At 42.2% G+C, this 20,615-nt stretch overlaps 1 protein-coding gene across 15 annotated transcripts in view; it reads left to right on the top strand.

The window, feature by feature from the left end:
* The window catches only part of FOXP1 (forkhead box P1), a 571,962-nt gene that overhangs the window by 323,936 nt on the left and 227,411 nt on the right, over positions 1–20,615 (top strand). For 13 of the 15 annotated variants that reach the window (XM_026501232.4, XM_026501233.4, XM_026501229.4 and 10 more), the window contains one exon: positions 20,406–20,590. In XM_026501232.4, coding sequence (XP_026357017.1) covers positions 20,417–20,590 — 174 coding nt within the window. In that variant the 5' untranslated portion in view covers positions 20,406–20,416. Of the gene's footprint in view, positions 1–10,556; positions 10,848–20,405; positions 20,591–20,615 lie in introns of those variants that run through there. The other 2 variants (XM_048226564.2, XM_044385013.3) reach the window with 2 other exon arrangements.

The raw sequence follows: 20,615 nt of genomic DNA, 5'->3' as shown, positions 1-20,615 counted from the left end.
TTTCCTAAATATAGGAATTGACGATGATTATTCCAGGGACCCTTCCCCTCCCCTCTCAGTCTTACCCACTCCCTTTGAACTGTAGCCTCTGTACTGATGGCTCCCCACCAGCCTGTGTTTTCACTTCTGCTTCTCTCCTGAGAGCAACCTCTTCCCCTCACTTGGCTGCTCTCACAAGAGCATCATTATTCTCCCAATTACGTGGGCTAGAAACCTGAGAACCTTCACTGATGCCGGCTAAGCCCTTATAATCAACTCCCAGCTTATCAGTTCTAGTGGCACAGTATCTCATTCATTCATTCATCTGGCATTGAATTATTTATCAAACTGCATGGTACCCCTGTTGGGTATAAAACATGATCCTTGGCTTACAGTTAAGCATTCAGAAAATTAGAATGCGGTGTACTGATTGCTCTGCAAAAGTTTAGTACAAAACTTGATGAGACCCTGTGGGAGAATGCTTATCCTACACTTGGTGGTGAGGGTAGTCTGTAAAAGCTTCTTAGCTTGAGCTGAATTTTGAGATTCAATAGGATTTAGCTCCATAAAGATTCATGGCAGGGTTAGAGGGAGAGGGAGCCTGTGACTACAGGTACAGAGGTGTTAGAGTCTGTCACTGAGGGTGGCCGCAGTTTGGATAGGGAGGGAGAAGCGAGACGGAGGGTAGTGGTACAGCTCGATCATGCAGAGCTGAGTGCCTAGGCCAGTGCTGTGCAACAGAAATAAAAGAGCCATAGAAGGATTTTACGTTTTCTGTTAGCCACGTTAAAAAAAAGTGAAAAGAATCTGGTATAAGGTATAATAGTACTTTATTTAATCCAGTCTATCCAAAATATCATTTCAACATGTAATGAGTATTAAAAATTTATGAAAGACACATTCTGCATTCTTTTCTTGCATACTAAGTGTAAAAAGTCATCTCAGTTTAGATGTTAAAATTTCATCAGAAATACTTGATCTGTATTTAAATTTCATAAAACTCATCGTTGAATAAATAGATTAGTAGATTCACATACCCAAGTTGTTCAACATATACTTAAAAGTTTTCCAGTAGCCGAACCGAGTATCATTTTTAAAATTTGAATTTAAGCTAATTTGCATTAAAATTGCACATGTATTAAAAATCCAGTTCTGTCGTGCCGGACAGATTCTAAGTGCTGAATATGCCTCAGGTGGCCAGTGACTTTCATACTGCCCGGAGCAGGCCTTCAGGTGTGGGACTCCACACTTGAGGCAGTAGGGAGCCATTAAAGCAAGAGAGGTGACAGGATCAGATGTGCGGTGGTGTGGCCAGCCCAGGAGATGGGCCAGTTCACATTCAGAGTTACAAAGGGATGGGAGCATGCTCCAAAGCACAGGTATGGAGAAGCAGATATTACTGAAATAGAAGGGACAGTGAGTGGGAATTGTTAGTATGGAAAGTCAAAGAGAAGAAAGACTGCCCGATAATTCCCGATTTGGAATGTGAACCCCCTTCCCTAAAGACCCCTGGCGTAGGTTTGGATGGAGGAAGAAGTAGGTGGTCTCAGTTTGAGATGAGCTCAAGGTTGTTTTGGGACGTCAAGGTAGAAATATCCAGAAGGTTGTGGGAGTAGGGGTCTGCAACCCTGGAAAAATATTTTGGTTGACAAAAATGATTCAGGAGTCACGGGATAGAGGGAGACATGAAACGAGGGCATGGGAAGGATAAGGTCTTCCAGGGCGCAGGGGTCAGCAAACAACAGCCCCGTGCGCCAAATCCAGCTGCCACCTGTCTTATTGGAACTCAGCCATACTCATTTGTTCATGTACTGTTCCTGGCTGCATTTGTGCCCCAGCGGAACTACTGCTCCGAGGAGTTGGGACAGAGACCTTGTGGTCTACAAAGTCGCAAATAGTGGCTTTCTGGCACTTCCCAGAAAAAGTTTGCTGCCCCTTGCTTTAGAGTTTGGGAGCGCCTCAGATGGTACTCTAGGCAAGGTGAAACATTTAAGAATGAGCAGAGGAAGTTAAAGCTCATTAAAAAGTGAGAAGGAGCCACCAGATATGTAGGCAGAGAACCACTCTGAGCAGCAAAACCTGGAGGCAGAGAGAAGAGAATTTTTTTTTTTCTAGAGCGACAATATGAATGACAGTGTCATGTGTTGTGAGAGGTCAAGTGAGGTAAGGATTGAAAAGTGTCAATTGAATTGAGCAACTCCAAGCTCATTAGCAATTGTGGTAGGAAGATTTTCGGCTGCGAGGTGGGGCAGAAGCCGGCTCGCAGGGGGCTGAGGAACCAGTGGGTGGCAGGAAGTGGAGACAGTGAGGTGTAGGTCTTTCCATCAGCTGGCAGTAGAAGGAAGGAGAGAGCAGGAGGGAGCTGACAGACACTTGAGGTCCAGGAGGATTGTGTTCAGCTGGGCAAGGGAAAGTTGAGAGGGACCAGTGGGAGAGGAAGAAGACTCGAGACAGCGACGGAGCAGGTGCTCAGGAGGCAGGGGGAGGCGGGAGCGAGGTCCAGCCCTCTTTTTATTTCCACCTTTACCACCTGTGTCAGCACTGAATTCAGGCTCAGGAATTGGTCCCTCAGTCCTCCTGCTTGAGCTCCGTCCTGGGCCCTTCTGTCAGTATCCTAGAAGGCTCGCCCTCCCCAGCCCTACCCGCTTCCTGCTCAGTTAAGGTTCTGCCTCCACTCTGCATTTTTAGGCTTAGCCACTTCCCTTTGCAGGCCCCTCCCATCCTCTTTGCTGGGAGCACACCCTGCCTCAGCCCCTCTCCCCCCTCCTCATGCCTAACCTCTTCAAATACAGCACTCCATTCAAATGTCAGGGCGTCACCTGCCCCATAATAGGTGCTCAGTGCAGGAGTATTTATGAAGTAGAAATGCAAGCAAAAAATCACGAGTCATTAAAATTTTAAGGCACATTATAAATTTATTATTGAACAAGAAATAGGACGCATTGCTTTGATCCCATAATAAAAACAGTACAAATTCACATAGAACATTTTTCTCAACCATGACGCTTTTGGCACAGGGGACTGGATGGACTTTGTTGCGGGAGCTGTCTTGTGCATTGTAGGGTGCTTAGCAGCACCTCTGGTTTCTCACCAGCACCTCTTCCCCTGACTTGGGGCAACTGCTGTGTCTCCAGATATTGCCAAAGGTCCTCTAGGGGCTATCCTTCTCCCTCCTACCTACTTTGCATTTTTAGTAGTTGGACCCAACAGAAATTATCCTGAAGGTATATCCTTTTTAAAATTTTTATTTATTTTTTATTGAAATTCAATTTAGTTAACTAGTGTATTATTAGTTTCGAGGGTAGATTTCAGTGATTCATCGGTTGCATGTAACACCCAGTGCCCATTGCATCAAGTGCCCTTCCCCATCACCCAGGTACCCCATCCCCCACCCACCACCCCTCCAGCAACCCTTCCTTTGTTCCCTGTATACAGTGTGTTTTATGGTTTGCCTAAAGATCTGTCTTATTCCAGGCAGTAATAAACGGAAACCACCCATTTTTGACCAGTAAGCAAGCTGCCAGAGGCTCTGTTCTATTCCATCTAAGAATGCTTCCAGTTATAAAAATTAAAACAAGTGCTCTGATGTGTGATACGATGGTTGTATCACTCAGCTACTGTAGGTTAAGACCGTCTAGTCTGAACAGGAACCACATTTCACATGCACATACCTCTCTGTCTTTTTCAAATCAGTTGTTGTTTTCTATTCTTTGATCAGGGGCATTCTGATACAAATGAAGTCAGAATTCTCCCATCACAAATATCCACCTGTTGGAAGGAAGCCAGCTTTTTGAAAAAGACCCCATAACTTGTACAAACATGGAGAGCTATTACATCGTATTTCAAATTTTTATTTAAAGTTCATGAATTCATGGGAAATGAGCAAAGGAAAGACCTGGTAGACTTTGGAGGGCTGTTTTCAGGAACACTTGAACACCCCCAGCTCTAATGTATGAAAGCTTCCTATTCAGTGCCTAGACTCCAGTCGCTCTGCTCCTGGGGCGGGCATCCTCAGTGGTGTGGCTTTGGTTATGGACATTCTTCAATTCCTGTTCAGTCCAGTTTTCCCACTGTATAGACATGTGCTAAGTGCACTAATAATTAACCACTGGTGTCCACAGTATAAGGTACAGCTTGCTAATTCTACCTGCAATTATTAGCATGGACTTTCTGGACTTGAGCAAACTGCATTTACAAAGAAATGCTGCTGAAAAGCCAATTAAAGGTTTGTCTTTAGGTATCCAGGCTTTCGAATGATAATCAGAAGACTGCTTAGAACAGAGCTGATCTGCAGTATTACCCTCTGCCCTGCTCTGCATTTTGCCTTTTAACTACAACTTGGTAAACAAGAGCTAATTCTTAACAATAAGCTGGAAAGTGAATGTCGTTTTTTAAGCTGTCATTAGAAAAAATGTTGGTTTTAGGGGTGCCGTATTCCTCATATAGCCAGGTAAAAGCAGGAAAACATGTTAAAAAATAATTTAACTGAGAACACAGTCCTACTTCAGGCTCATTTTATGATGGGGAGAAGAGTATTCTGCACTTGGGAGTTTTTTAGTGGCTTCCCAAAGGTCTGGGTTTTATGGGCTACTCATAATCACTGTGATTTATTGAACACCTACTACATACAAGGCACTTTACATATATTAACTTTGTGCGCTCTCAGAGCACTGTGCATTTTTCATAGTAGCACTTACCACAGTTCTAATCTCCACTTATTTATATGACTAATTGATTAATGTGTGTCTTCCCCATAAGACAGTCACCTCCATGTTGATGGGTCTTTATCAGTTTTTGTTCCCTATTGTTGCCCCAACACGTCGTACAGGGTCTGATACATGTTAGGTACTAAATTAATATTGCCCAGAAGGATCAGTAAACCCAAATGCAGAATGGTATGGTTTTAGGGAAGGGGACATGGAAAGATAGAGTGGTTGGGTGGCTTGTTGAAGCCTTCAAGTTGGCAGAGTGGGAAATCACGTTCGAGTATGTCCGGTCTGGTAGCTTCTCCCTTCCCAACACACTTGCCTTCTCAAGCTTTAATGTGCTTGGGAATCACCTGGGGGCCCCAACCATCAGTTGATTGTCCATGGGCTGTGAGAATCTTAACTCAGGTATTGATGATGCTAACAGGCGCCATTGTCTCCATTAGAAATCTCATACCTTTGTACCTGGTGTTGTTCCTGCTCTGAAGATGTCCAGTCCCCCCACTGCTCACATGAAGCTCAGAGAAGCCACGGAGTAGCAGCACCTTTTGAAAGTTTCTTTGGGTGTTTAGTTGATGAGTGAGTCCTTTGGAGAATCTGAGGTCACCAGACATCAGATGGTCCCACCATTAACTCTGTAGCCATCCAGTGGCCGGACCACCCAGTGTGGGAAGGGAGGCTGCCATCAACCCCCTGCTGTTGGCGCCCGCTCTACCTATTCTGGGCACCCCAGGCTCTATCCTTCTTATTGGCATGTCTATGAGAGTTTCTTCCTAAATATCCTGTCTAGGTCAGCACTTCCTACAGAAGTTGGCCTTCTCACTACTCAGAGTAGGGGGTTCAAGGACTAGGTGCTTATGGTAACCATCTGACACCACATGGGGGAACATATCTCTGTTAGAAGGGGCCTCTCAATCAGAGTTGTGATTCCTTATCACCGAGCAGTCTCTGATACCGGCCCCACCTATACTGGGTCACCAGCCTCTGGCTGTTTCACAGTTTCGGAGTTGACCCTTGCTAACTGTAGGAGGATACCTGAATTCTTCCCTTAAGGCTGACTGATTGTCTATTCTTTGTAGCCATTCACACCAAATCTGTTCACAATCTTTGTGCCTGATTGGAGCCCACCCTTCTTCGTTCATCATGTAACATGATGTCGCCATTTTTGTGTGTATGCAAGATTTGAAGATTTGTGTATGTTGTGTTCTGATTGTGTAGTGGTAAAAATTGAAGGGGCACTTTTAAGAAGATTTATTTTAGATCTGTATTTTGAAAAACTCTTTCAAATACGCTTTCCTATATAGTATTCGGCTGTGCTAAATGTTCATGAAGGGTGGTTTAATGAGATGAGGACTTCCAAGCCAAGGGCATCATTATATTATTGAAATAATACTGAAAGTAAATTGGCGGATACCTGTAGTTTGTCCTGAAGTCACTTATTTGAAGAGCTTGCTTTAGTTCTCTTTGCATGGACAGACAAGGCCCAGGAATTACAGATGATGAATAAGGAATATACCACTGACGGAACTTCCTTCAAGCACACGATGTGTTTTCACATCTTTTCTATCTTTGTGCATTAGGTTTTCTCCCTTTCGTTGATATTTTTCATTTGTTTGGGGATGTTATTTTGCTTTTAACTCTGTAAACGATACGTATGCCTATGTCTTTGGATTAATCAGCCTCCCAAAGGTAATGATTAAAGTGTAGATGTGGGAAGCCACAAATACAAAAGATAGCTTACATCTCATTTTTCTTTTATATATAAATTATTCCCATTTTGCAATACCGTAGCATCATGGTCATTGTTCCAATAAAAAATACTGTATTTTGTGAAATGATACAATTATGAGGCATTTCCCATTATGTAGACACCATGTCTTTAAATTATAGCAATTTCTTAAGATTTTAAGGCAAAATGAGCTCTTAGAAGTGTGATTAATAGCAGGGAATGAGGCTAATGCTGGGTCATCAGTGGCACTCCATTACAAAAAAGGTTGGACTAATAAAAGCATCCATCTTTTTGACCAATAAAGCATTTGAATGATATGCTTATAGTTTTTCTCCTGTAGTAGTTACTTGGTACTGAGTAAACTCTGCACTTAATGTTGTAGAAAGGGAGCTGTATGTAAGTGGCCGCTGATCTGTTCCTTGATGGTGTGAGAAAAGGCAGGCCTGGGGGGGAGGCTGATGTTGGAGCTGCCGGTCTGATTTTTATGCTGTCTTCTACAGGCTTAATAGCCATGACACGGGAGCCCTCTTGCTTTGGGGGCCAAGAACAGAGAGTCTAGTCTGTTGATTACTTATTTCTCTACCAGCATGTCTGTACACAGTAGGCTCTCATCATTAGGAATACCACACTCTGGAGTCAGGGATATAACCTGGTCCTCGGAGAGGTCTCTTAAAGTCTCCTCTTGCCCAGTTCCCCAGTACGGAAGCTTGTACCACTCACTGGTGTGTTGGAAGAGGATTTTTAGGTGGTTCATAAATCATTCACCAGTTCTCATTATTGCGATTTGATGTTGAAGCAATTCCATTTTCAGTCTGTTTTAATCCTTCCGATAAAGCCAAGGAGAAAGTTTCCATTTGGTACTAGTATGTCTTTAATCTCTCTCTTCCAGTTGTAAGCTCATTATTTAACAAAGAAAGAACATGGCTCCCGCTCAGAGCCTTTGTGGACAGCAGGATCTAGCTAGAATTTAATAACATTGGTTGGGTTGTATTACATTTATTATAAAGTCTTTCTCTTCTATAAAAGGATACACACTGGCTTTCCATTTGACGAAATGATACAAAGTTTCCTCTGCAATAGATTTATATGTTTGTCAAAAGCGAATACATTTTAAAAATAGCATTGGTGGAGGTATAGAGAGAGAGATGGCAGAAATCACGAACATGAAAGTCGAAATGAATGCTCGAGCCTCGGAAGCTGCCTCGAGTGTCCACTCAGGTGCCATGACCGCTCTGAGAATCTCAGAACTTGTAAGATTTTCATCCCAGAGAAGATGCATGGCAAGAACAAATCAGTCCTTGCCACTCTTGGGTCTACCCAGAGCTTCCTTGGGATTGTTTTCAGTTTTTGAAAGAGTTGATCAAACGGGTTATTTAAAAGACTTCTTAGTAAATGGATCCTTTCACCTACAATTATTTTATTTTATTTTGCAAATAAGGCTTATAACGTGGGGTCTTTGGGGAACAAAATAAGTAACCTGGGCACATGCATGTAAAACTGAAGGTGGATTAGGATATTTACCACCTCAACTGGGGCAGAGGAAAAAGGCACATTATTTATCCCGTTCGTGGTAAGGAATCAGTGGAACCATTTTTGAATACAAACAGGGCCTCATTGTGCCTAGGCTTAGCTTGACTTTCGAAACTCCAGGGTTCAGTTATGATTGGCTTTTATCGAGGGAAATGGTTTCAACTCTTTGGATTCCCTTTTAGAATTGTAAACTCTCTTGATAATCCTTCACTGGCAGTCTAGTTCATCTAGGCTTTAGGAAAAGAAAATAAGAATGCAAGTCAGGAGAACGCCCAGAAAAGACTGGAAGGACGGATAGTGGGTAAGGAAGACGGGGCATAAGGATGGCGGGTCACAGCATTCTGCTTTTACTTCTACATTTCTTTCTCTCTGGAGTTTCACTGGACAGTCACGAACTTCACTTTTCTTTGTCTTCTGTTCATCTCGGCCATATGCATACGCGTGGAATTTGAGAACTTGAGAACGTTCGGTTCCCAAAGCATCTGAGGAAGAGTCTCAATGTTAGCTGTTTCTGCAGCCCCAATCTGCATCATCATTCAGAGTGGAGCAAGGCTGGGTTTCCTTCTCTAGTGCAGTGGAACAGCTCTAGCCCTTGAGGGCTTTCTAGGGCAGAAAAGGGAGAGGTCCCAGGGTCCCTTCCTCCCGGCCCTGTGGTGGTAACATGTCCATGAGCCTGAGAAAGTCTCTCCTGCTAGGGCTTGGAGCGTTCCCTCGACATTTCTTCTCCAGTCTTTGTTGAGGTTTAGGGGCTGTGTTGATTTGGAGAAAGGAGACTGTCAGCTGAGAGGGACTTGGGAAACAAACCACAGCACAACAAAACAAAAACACAAAAGAAAATACTCCTGTTACTTTGTGATGTTAGGATTGCAGAGCAAAGATTACATTATTGGAGGAGGAGATGGGAACAAGAGCAGCTAGAGAAGGTTAAGAAGTTTATAGTGGAACTGGGGGTGGGCATCAGTGGTGCATGAGGGGACCACTAAAATTTTGTCACATTGTTAGACAGTAATCCAAAGGTTACTAATGTAATTGCCACAATCCTCTGAGATGTATCTTTAGTTGCTTTTTTTTTTTTATTTCATTTTCTCATTTTCAAATTTGGCTTTGGATATCCAGCAGTGTTTTACTGTACTTTGGACTAACATAATACAGAATTTTAAAAAATTAATTAACTGATAATAAATGTAAGATACAAATTACCAAGCTGGTTTTCACTGTGTTTTGCTTATTAAATATTAAGTAATAGAGAGATGTCATTCACACGTATCACAATTAAGTAGTTTAGTAATATTAGGCAGTCTGTAAAATAGATTAAAAATAATGCTTTAATTGCCAATTGTACACCTAAATATAGTATCTCCAATAAAGCATGATAGCTTTCTTATAATATACAGCAAGCTGTTTTACACATTTTTACGCATGAAGCGAATTTGAAGATGAAACATTTCTTTATGACACTTTTGTTAGTGGAGACATTGAGCTTATTCACTCTTCGAAGACCTCAGATTTCTTTGATAAGCTGACACACTGAACTCCTGAGTGGCTCTATGTAGCACCAACTGATTAATTTATTTATATCATGTTTTTTAAGGGCAAAATCATACCCAGATATAGTGTGATTTTTGCAGCATACTTGAGAAACACATCTATTTCCGTGTGGACCCAGTGCTCTTAAAGGTATCTTGGAGCAAGAAACTGAGAAGGAACATTAGGGCTCTCCTTCTAGATAAAACATTCAAGATCTGAATCGGTGTTTGACCCATATATTTCATTGATAAAAGAAGAGCCCAGGAGATGAATGTATAGTTACTCAAGCATGAAAACATTCCAGTCTTTTAAAGCTGTGACCAAATCCAATCGTTAGTAGTTTAAACCATGTGGATGCTTTATTTTTATCTACAAGGCAGGAAGTAAAAAGGCGTTGACTGAGCTCTGTTTGCTTCATCTGGGGGTGACCTCTTTTTTCTTAAAGGGGGCCACCTTTTTTTTAATTATTATTATTTCCGAGTAACATTGCCAGTAAAGAGTTAACCGGATTTCACTTGATTCGCTCTGGCTTATATGATGATGAGTAATGCGAGGTTGGTAACAGCAAATTGTTGTTTATAAGCAAACATGGCATTGTGCAAACAAGCAGGCCTGGTCTCCAACTGGTTTGATTTCATGGTGGTCAGCAGCTGATCTGTGTAACATACAACCTTTCTGCCTCTCTAAATGTCAGAAGAATGACTGTTTGTTTATCTTGCCTTCTTTGCAGCTGTTTACTCTGTAATGCATTTACCTCGACCTTGATTCCCGAAGAGTGGCCCCTTTCTCCTCCCTAGCCCTGTTTACACTAGTCCTGCCCCTGGTGTCACCTATGAAATCTGTTGATTATTCCACCTGGTTAATGTTAAATTGCTCTTGTAAGATGATGTGTTTGTTCATAAACACAAATGCTGGGCCCCTTGTTTACTGTACCCATGGCAGCAATCGTTATTAAACAAATATTGCTTTGTTTGCGGGGTGCGAGCTGCAGTTTATCCTGCAAGGTCTGTTTAAAAAACACACACACGTTTAAAAAAAAAAAACTTAAATACTAGAATTTTGATAAAGAAAGAAAAAGGGGAACTTGTCCCTGGAATGTGGTTGAAACAGACTTAGGTTTGCTTTTCTTATCTTTTGCTTGGATGAAGGGGCTGGAGAGATTAGCAAGTTGTTTGGTTTTTCTAAGAGATTTCCTTAGTGTAATGATATCTATGCAGTTGTTTGCTCTTTTCAGAAGGGAGAGAGCTCTCCTGAAAGGCCACTAGCTTAGTAATAGAACATCAGATGGCTAGAAAACTCTTTGTGGAGCAAACAAGGACTTAGAAGGTGTAGGAGAAAAAGTCTAGTGCTATGAACAAGGCAGTCACCTTCAAAAGGTACAATCCTTGGATTTTATATTATTGTGTGTGTGTCTTGTGTGTTGTGTGGGTGTATATGAGCCTGTGTGATGGGTGTACTCGCTCAAGTTTGAAGGGAAGATTAACTTTGAGTTTAATGTGTTGTGAATAAATTCTCCGTGATATAAACAGAGACATCCTAACTGGGAAGAAACCATACAGTTAATATACGTGCTAGGTTTTTAAAACTAGTGTTTTAATTCTTACCTGTTATTCTCACCTGTTTCATTTTAAAATGAGTTTTGTGTATTGTATTCTTTCTAGTTAAATAAAGGAGACATTGTGTCTCTTTGTTCAGCTTGATGTGTGTGACTCTTGTCCCTTGGTCCCTGGGAGTCACATTAGATAAGACCAAACATTAGCCTGTCCTTTGTCATGTTTTGCAAACAGCAGAGAAAACAGTTTACATCATCTTTGTTTTTTGTTTTTTTTTTAATTATTGTTTGTTGCTGTTTCTGAATTTGTGTTGTGTTTCAATACTAGGCAGGGCCTGCTAGCATTTGCTGTAAATTACAAGGATCAAATACAGACTCGGGTGAGGGTGGAAGCTAGGGGTCATGACCTTCTACAAATTGTGGTCTTTTATATCACGAGAAAGCTGGTTAATCTATCTGGAAGAGCAACTTTCGGGGGGGGGGGCGGGAATACATATATGCATACCGAAGTTTTTGAAGGATAAAATTAAATAATTGTCGCTTTCACGCAATGGAGACATGCCAGCACTGACTTCTGACGGCCCTCATTCGATGAGCTGCCCTGATGCTCTGAACATATTGTTCGCTTTGGCCACTAGAGCGGTTCGGGGTTGGAGGCAAAAGCAGGAGGTACGTGAAGTGTGTCATCGTGCACGCCAGCCACTAATTGATGTTAGGAACCTGGCCCCATGTATATGGAACTACATAATATATGGAAATGGAAAAAAAAACTATTCTGACCTGGTTGTTGGTCGCTTTATTCCACCGGGCTATTTGTGACAGTTCAGTTGTTTGAATGTTCAAATGATTCAAGTTTGGCAGGCCTTGTTAGTTCTCAAACTTAAACTCTTGTTGTGTGCTGTAAAAATGCATTTTAATTAAGCTCCCTAGAACACCTGGCCCCATCATACCCTGAGCTGCAGAGGCTTCCTTGTAGCAGAGCAAACAGCCTAGCACAGGGTTGGCAAAGCTCCTTCCTGGTCTCTGTTTAATTATTTGAGCTCGTCTGGATTAACATGCCAGGGAGTGGGTATGCATTCTCCTTTGTACCTCTGTTTCCTAGAGCAGTTTCTCTCTAGCTTCCATAGTTTGCACACAGTTGCTATGATGACAGCGCTTAAACTCTTGTCCACTGGGAGAGAAGGAAAACAAGACCAACAGTAGCTGAAATTCTGAAAATATAGCCATTTGTAGCTTTTAAGGGGGTGGGTGTTTTTATCTGTGCTTACTGATGACTTAACGAAGACCATGGAAGTTTGATTAAGACAGGCTGTTAGCGTGAGACAGGCACGTTTCCTCTGAACAACCTGGCTGCCTTGGTGTTGGAATTCGGGAATTCTTTTTCTTTGGAAATGTAAAATCTCTTGTCTTTACAATGAAAGCCTTATTCCTCTAACTCTGTTGTGAGTCATGCATTACAGGGAAAATTAAACATCCTGCCCTCGACCTTTTTCCATTCCAGCTGAACTGAATATTAACTGTTGACCATGGATTTTGGTAGAGTTTTTCACTGATTGATTATTTTTAAATTTTCAATGATTGGGACAATCCTACTTCTGTTATGACTTAAAACAATTTAATGGCTTACGTTAGTTTCTCAGTTTCAGAAATCCAAAACGATTAGTCCTCACAAAGGAAGTACAGGATATAGAGTATTTTAGAAGTAGGAACATCAAGATGGTGACCCCCACAAGCCCTTGATCTCATTTGAATGAGAGGTTGGACTTGGACTTTTCTGTCATTTCATCAGTTAGCTAAAAATTCAGCAATTATATATGAAGTCCCTACTACAGGAGTCCCCCTGGAGCCACGGTTTGGCTTCGTGGATTCAGTTACCCTCGGTCTACCGGGCTTGGGAAGCAAAGGATCCTCTTTCCAAGGTATTGTCAGAAGGCCGTGTCACAACACCTATGTCATTCACCTCCCTTAAGCTCATCACGTAGACATTTTATCATCTCATGTCATCACAAGAAGAAGGGTGAGTACAGTACGGTAATATACTGTGAGAGAGGGAGAGAGGTCACATTCACATAACTTTTATTACACTAGATTATAATAATGATTCTGGTTTATCATTATTGTTGTGAATCTCTGGCTGGGCCTAATTTAGGAGTTCAATTTTATCATAGGTATGTGTGTATGTATAGAAAAGAACATAGTGGGGACGCCTGGGTGGCTCAGTCGGTTAAGCATCTGCCTTTGGCTCAGGTCATGATCCCTGGGCCCTGGGATGCAGTCCCCGCATCAAGCTCCTTGCTCAGCAGGGAGCCTGCTTCTCCCTCTGCCTGCTGCTCTCCCTGCTTGTGCACGTACTCTCTCTCCCTCTCTCTCAAATAAATAAATAAAATCTTAAAAAAAAAAGAAAAGAAAAGAACAGTATGTAGGGTTCAGTACTATCTGCAATTTCAGGCATCCACTGGGGGTCTCAGAGCATATTCCCCATGGATAAGGGGAGCCTACTATATGTGTAAGGTGTGCCTGAAGGTAAAGTTCAAAGTAAAGGTGTTTTTTTGTTTTGTTTCGTTTTATTTTTTTTTAACTGTTACTAAAGAAATGGAGCTGGAGAGGCCAGGAAGGAGATCATTTTACTCTGACTGCCTCTTTATCCGTTTACTTGATAGGCAGAGAGTACTTCTAGGTTGATTGATAAATACAAACTAGTTCCCAGTTCTTTTTTTCTCCTCCTTTGAACTATGAAGGTAAGAGAGCTACCATATTACATTATGAACAACGAACCTAATTATCCTCCCAGACTTCTCTCCAACTGAGGATTCTTTGCTTCACTGAGCACCCATAGCTGTAGGTTCTCCCCCTCTGGCTGTCTGAGGTACGTCCAGGATATCCTCGCCTGGACCCATTCCTTTCCAGCCCCAAGCTGCATTTCCTGCAGGAGTAGCTCCCTGAGGACACATGTACCAAGGCTTTCCGGGAGGGGTCTCCTAGACCTGGTTCTTTCTCTGTTGAGAGGCCCAGCCCGACGCTTCCATGAAATCCTCAACCTCTGCTGACCTAAGATTTGGGAAGATTCCAGTTTTGCCGTTCTCTCCTGTATGGCTTATGTAAGTAGTCTTAAACAAAAGCAAAAGAAAACCCCATATTTTTGACTATTTCGTTGCTCCTGAACTTTTTCTTCCTAAGTGCTAAGTGAAATTCTAGATTTTTAAAGATAGATCTAGATATCTACAGTGCACGATAAAGTTGATAATACATAAATCATTTTTAACAACAGGTAATATGCATAATTTATGGTGTTACAGTGCTATCTTTCTGATATTTATGATGGATAATGCTCAGTTTTTGCCCTCATATTACTGCTTTAAATTATACCACAAGAAAATTAATGAGAAAGTAGATTTATGGGTTTCATTTGTTTGTCAATTCGGAAATTAATTGGGTGTTAATTTTAGCCGTCCCTCATCAGACCAGGACTTCAGTATGTGTGCATTACTTTGCATTCATTGTAGCTTACCTCCCATTTACTGTGGGTCACTAGCTTTGCATACATTAAAATAGCCCTCCGGCTCATTCCCTTGATTACTTTTTGAACTGCCATGCATTAGAAAATTTACGCCTTTCTGTTATAATTATGAAAATTTGGTATTGGAAGATGGTGCCTTCATAACACAGTCACCACATCGACTTCTCTTCCTAAACTTGGCCTCTGGATGGTCTTTCCGTGGCATGGGACCCCTGCCATTGGGGGCGGTGGATAGGCAGGCAGTGGTGTCTGGAGGGTTCATTCACAACTTGTGGGAGTATCTCAGATGTGAAAATAATCAGCCGGTGTTACTTTGTTTTTCTTGTTGTAGTCTTCCTCCTCCCTTCCCCCCCCCCTTTTTCCTTTGAAAGTATGCTATAAAATCCCCACTTAGGTGGCATGATTCTGCATCTTGGGGCCACTTGGGGCTCTTCCATCCTGCCCTTTTTTCACCTGTTTCCTGAACCCCTCAGTTTCACTTGTAATCCCTCCACCAGCCCTTCCTCTGTCTCAGCCACCTGCTGTAGTGCATCTGGCCAGATGAAGGGTGAACACTTGCAAAGCACGTGCCATGTGCTAGGAAATGCGAAGTCTCCATTGTCAAAGCTAGACTTTCTTCAGGATGCTTTCTGTTCTTGAGTCCCTGTTTTGACTGAGAGGAACTCCTGCAAGAAGATGGAGAGTAAGGCTCTGGGTTAGTGTCCTGTGCCAACCTGCTGTTTCCGGGCCGGCAGGGAAGACTCCCCTTAGCTGCACTTTGCTCCTTAGAACTCCTTTATATGTATTTTGTTGCCAGGTAGACCTTTTGCACATTTAAAGGGAAGCCGTTCATTTATCTGATGAACCCAGAAGTAAGTGTATGCTTTGTATCTTAATACACACAAGTTTTTCTTCTTTCCCAAATCTCATGAACATGATCGATGTGGACTTTGAATCATCACGATGCGACGTGAGTCCTTCTTTTAGAACTAGAGATAGCCTCCCACCTTTATTCTAGTCCCGTCTACAAACTCTGCGCGGAGTCTGACAGATGATGGAGTAAGCGTGCCTCTTGTTCAGTAGTTCCAAAATACGGACATTCACAGGGTCTCTCCATTCTTAGAGTTGCTGTCTTCTTCTTTCCCTCCTCATCCCTCTGTCCTTCCCTCCCTCCCTTTCTTCTTCCCCTTCTCTGTCCCTCCCTTCTCTACCTCCTTTTCTTCTTTCCTTTCCCCCTCCCTCCTTTGCTCCCTCTCTTCCTTCCCCCCCCCCCCCCAAGAGCTTCTGTTATCTCTTCAAAATGCCTTCCATTTTCCTTCTTTTCTGGCACTGGATGAACAATGAGAAAGAGGATCTTTGCTTTGGGATGGGGGAGGACTGTGTCATCACTATCATCATTTTCCTACAAGTGGTTTCACCATTAACTTCTCCTCTTCTCCCCATAGAAGTAGGAATATATTTTACAAAACTATGTTTAGTTTAATTTACACATTCTTTCGTGAACAGACCAAGTTCTTTAAGGGCATTTATTCTGCTTCATATAAATAATTGATCAGCCAAGTTAATTTACTTCTGCCTGACTTGGTCAACCTTAATTAACTGCCCTGGAATCAAGACTGAACTTTCTGTTAGCTTAAAATCTTTCACAAGCATGATAACAAGGGCTTTATTTTCCTTAAATTTTCAGCATCAACACTGTAACCAAGGAAATAATCATAATAATAAAGCATTGCTTTAATTTACTATAAATACATTGGCCTGGACATTATGAATTTTCCAGAATACTTCCAGAGTATGCTCTGTTGGCAGCGACAATAAATAAGCACGCTAAACTCAGTTCTTATCCTTTTCTACAAGTTCCTTCAGCACAAAAATCGATCTTTTGAAATCAGTAGCTCTGTCATGTTTCCAAGCAAGACGAGATGTGGGCCATTTTGGCTTCCTTTAGCTTTCTGACGTCCATGTGATTACAGCCTCAGCCTTTGCAGGGTTGTGTTGAATGGATCATATGTGACTTAAACAGGCCCAGCTCATTCGGAGAAGCCATGCAAGAAGCCAGAGGAAGATTTGTTTTTGTTTCCAGAGGGCTTGTTAGTGGGGAGGGCTGGTCATGTCCTCCAGGTGCCATGCCTCCATATTCGCGTGCTCGGGGTGATTGTGTATCGTTTCTTGCTCTCGGTTTGCCGTGGAGCAGAGTAGTTCATTGGTTATAAGGAGTCCCAGAGGGAAACGGAGGTTATACAAACTGAGTGTCTATGACAAGCTTCCTCTAAGAAAAGAAGGTACACTGTTCGATGTCAGAAAGCTCACGTGCCTCTTGTATACATTGACCTCCTTTCAGATGATTCCCAAATTGTAAAACTCAATAGAAAAAGACAAATAGAGGTGTTTGCTAAAGAATGCTGACACTTTCATCATTGTATTTTAGATGCTTTTATTTGCCTACCTGCCACCTTGATACCGTCTTTCCTGGAATTACTTAGTTTTCTTTTCATTCATTTACGAATGTACCACCTTGCCCAGGACTTTGCAAATGGGAAATTCGCTGTCATTCATTGAATGGACAAGTTCACATCTGAAATAGGAAATGGTTATGGATGTATCTATTCCTTAACCTACTGGGCTTTTGTTTTCTTATCTGTAAAATGGGGATAAATTTCACCTGCTTCTTCTCCCTGATGGACTTGTTATGAGTTTGAAAAGTACCTCAGAGAGCCTTGTAGCTTGTGAAGTGTTGTACAGACATAAAGCCTTATTAAATGGCTTGGAACATTCCATAGAAAGAAATATTGCCAGCCCAGATATTGTTAGAAATGTTCTTAGACATCGACACTCCTAATTTTTCACATGTGCTTTTCAAAAAGCTGTTTTCTCCTGATTGGTGTGGGAGATTATGGGAAATTTTAAATCTTGCAACCTACATACTACTGTTAGCACTTGACTAATTAAGGACATCCTCAGACCAAAATAATCCTTTATGCAATTTCGGTCCCAATGCCTGCACTCTCACAGACCCGATTCGCAAGCCAAGCTGCTTGGCGAGATGCCTGCAAAACTTCTCCTGGAGGACTTGGCAGTCTTCTTGGAACTGTGTAGAGCAAAACCTTCTCATCAAATTGTGGATTGGAGACTGTTCGTACTCCACCCACGACCACGGTGTCAAACCCAGGAAACAGAAGCGGGGCCAGTCTCTTAGACACCTGTTCTGAGGCCAGGCATCCCGATGGTCACAGGGTGTGGAAAGAAGCATTCTTTCCTATAGCTCTGAGGACAGAATATTTGGCTAGCTATGCCCCCTTCTCAGGGCAGGTATGGATTTCATGTGTAAGCCATGTTTTTATCTTTTGGGGGTCCATTCGCTGATATGAGCAGGCTTTCTAGAAAGTTAAAAAAATGTTTTTGTTTTTTCTTGAGGTGTGCTTGTGACATACCTAAAGAATTGAGCGAGTTTCCTTGTTACCTACTCTAGGACAACCATCCTCGCCTTCAGACGCCTAAACGCCATCCTTTCCTTCATTTCTGTACAAATGGGCATGTTTGTGAAACAGAAACTGAAACATTGGGGGGAAAACCCCTCAATTTCACAAATTAATGCCTTTTTTGGCAACAAATGAGGTACTTGTATTGCCTGGTTCTTCTTAGAGAAAGTTTTAGTCGTATTTTTGATAGATTCTATATTCTGCAGACTGTAAAGATATAAAGGCGGTTTTTAAAGGACTCTAATTACTGGAAAGTCTGATCTGAAGAGAAGAGAGTGAATCAGCTGTTGCTTCTGAGTTTGTTTCCCACCTGTCAACAAAAAATGCCATTCTTAATCCCCTTCAGAATTGGATTAACTTTAAAAAATAAGTCTTCTGGGTTTATAAAGTTTGTACTCAAGTTGGATCATACAGTACACTGAAAGGAAATGAAGAAAGATGTGAATTTTTCTGCTTTTAATTTTCCATCACACGTTTGGGGAGGTCGGTAGAAAAGGGACTTAAACCAGCTTCTAGCAAGAGGGCGGCCTCCTCTAAAGATGTCCCAAGTGTTTCAGTTTCCCTGTTGTGACATATTTCATGGGTGGGGAGAAATCCATGGTGTTGTGCATGTCTTTCCACAATGCAAAATTATTTAAGTTTTCAGCCCTTTTATCCGAGATTGGTGTTTCACGTTAAAGTTCTAACATGCAGACACTTCTCAGCTTCGATATTGGAACCGTCAGGTCCTTTAGTGACTATGTTTTTCCTGTTGAAAGTCCTCGTCTTTGAATTTGGAGTATGACCCTGCCATTTCATTGTTTGCTCCCTACTGCATCTCACCTGTAAGAAAACACATGGTTAAGAACTTTGACATCAGAATGAACTTGTTCAAATCCGGATTGCACCATTACTAGTGATTTATGCTGGGCAAATTAAATCTAGGCTCCTCGTGGAGCCCTAGTGTTCTCATCTGCATCCTGGAGAGACCAGTGGCATTCAGAACTAAACTGGTGAATATACATAAATCACCTGCAAGTGGCTTGGCACAGCACTGGTGATCAATAGATGGTAACATTTGGTATGAGTAAATATTATCTATCTTTTGTCATCATCAGACGCCTTTACTGAGAGCTGAATTGGCTCCGGAGGATAATGGTTTTGTACCTAGAGAGTAGCCGGGCCGAATGTGAAATATATTTACATGTATGTAGGTGATATCCTCCAGCTACTCATCATGCACTATACATACGGACTTACATACCATATACACACACACACACACACACACATATACATACACACATACATATATATACACACATATAAATACATACACACACATATATATACATATACACATACATATATGTATATACACATACATATATACATACACGCATACATATACACACATATATACATACACGCATACATATATGTATATACACATACATATATACATACACGCATACATATATACACATATATACATGCACATACATATATACATACATGCATACATATATATACACACATATATACATACACATATATATACACACATACATGTGTGTGAATATTTTTTATTAGACATTTCATACTTTCACACTCAGACCTTTTCTTTGGTGTGCCTAAGGCCAGATTTTTCTCCAAAATAAATATAAGCTGTCCCAGACCTTTCAGGCCTTAAACCAAACTAGAGGTTAGTAATCCAGCAGGAAAAAAAACCCTAACTTTGAATAGGATTTCTTAGGACAGTTTTAACCCTAGGACAAAGATCAGAGTCTGAATTTTTTCAGCTCCCGAAAAGCGGTGATTTTTTTTTCCTCTCTAAATGTGGCCGATCTTACTGGAATGGCCAATTAGGAATACTTTCCAGTACCTGAATGGTTCTGGGGAGTACGAATCCTCAAATGCTCTTGGCTTTTTGACTATAAGGGTGCTCAGCTCCAGTGACCTCAGGGGCCCTCCCGGTGGTGTGTGTCACGTCTTGATGGAGGAGTCGGAGACTCTCTCTAGGAGTGTACCACCCCCACGCAGAGCCCGCACGCACTAACGTTTAATGTTACCCGTAATGTGCTGCTCGCAATGACTTACTGGTTTTTGAGCAAAACATCCAGATACAATCCACAGAAACTGAACCATACGTCCTGAGTTCCCCCGAAAGTACTTTTTTTCCAAGGCGAAACAGTCTATTGCAAGGCCCACTACTAAACCTTGAAGCTGGACCGACCCCCGCCCTCCGTCCTCAGACCCTAAGGGACTAGCCCACGACCCAGGGCCAAAAGTGAGTGAAAGAAAAGGACAACTGTTTACAGAGTTTGGCCAACACGGAAGGCAGGGCCCTTCTCCTTCTGTCCAACAACTGTTTTAACAGCTGCTTTTTTCTCTCTCCCCCGCTCCCTCCTGAAAATCCCTCTATCAGGTTTTTGAGTCATGATGCAAGAATCTGGGACTGAGACAAAAAGTAACGGTTCAGCCATCCAGAACGGGTCGAGCGGCGGCAACCACTTGCTCCAGTGCGCCAGCCTTCGCGAAGGGCGGTCCAACGGGGAGACGCCGGCCGCGGACGCGGGGGCCGCTGAGCTCGTGCACGTGCAGCAGCAGCAGGTACTGTGGCCCGGGGGCCGCCGGG

The sequence above is a fragment of the Ursus arctos genome, unplaced genomic scaffold (genome assembly GCF_023065955.2).
Source record: "Ursus arctos isolate Adak ecotype North America unplaced genomic scaffold, UrsArc2.0 scaffold_14, whole genome shotgun sequence".
Lineage (NCBI taxonomy): Eukaryota > Metazoa > Chordata > Mammalia > Carnivora > Ursidae > Ursus > Ursus arctos.
The sequence above is the reverse complement of the archived record's forward strand: the minus strand, read 5'-3'. Positions and strand labels throughout refer to the sequence as shown.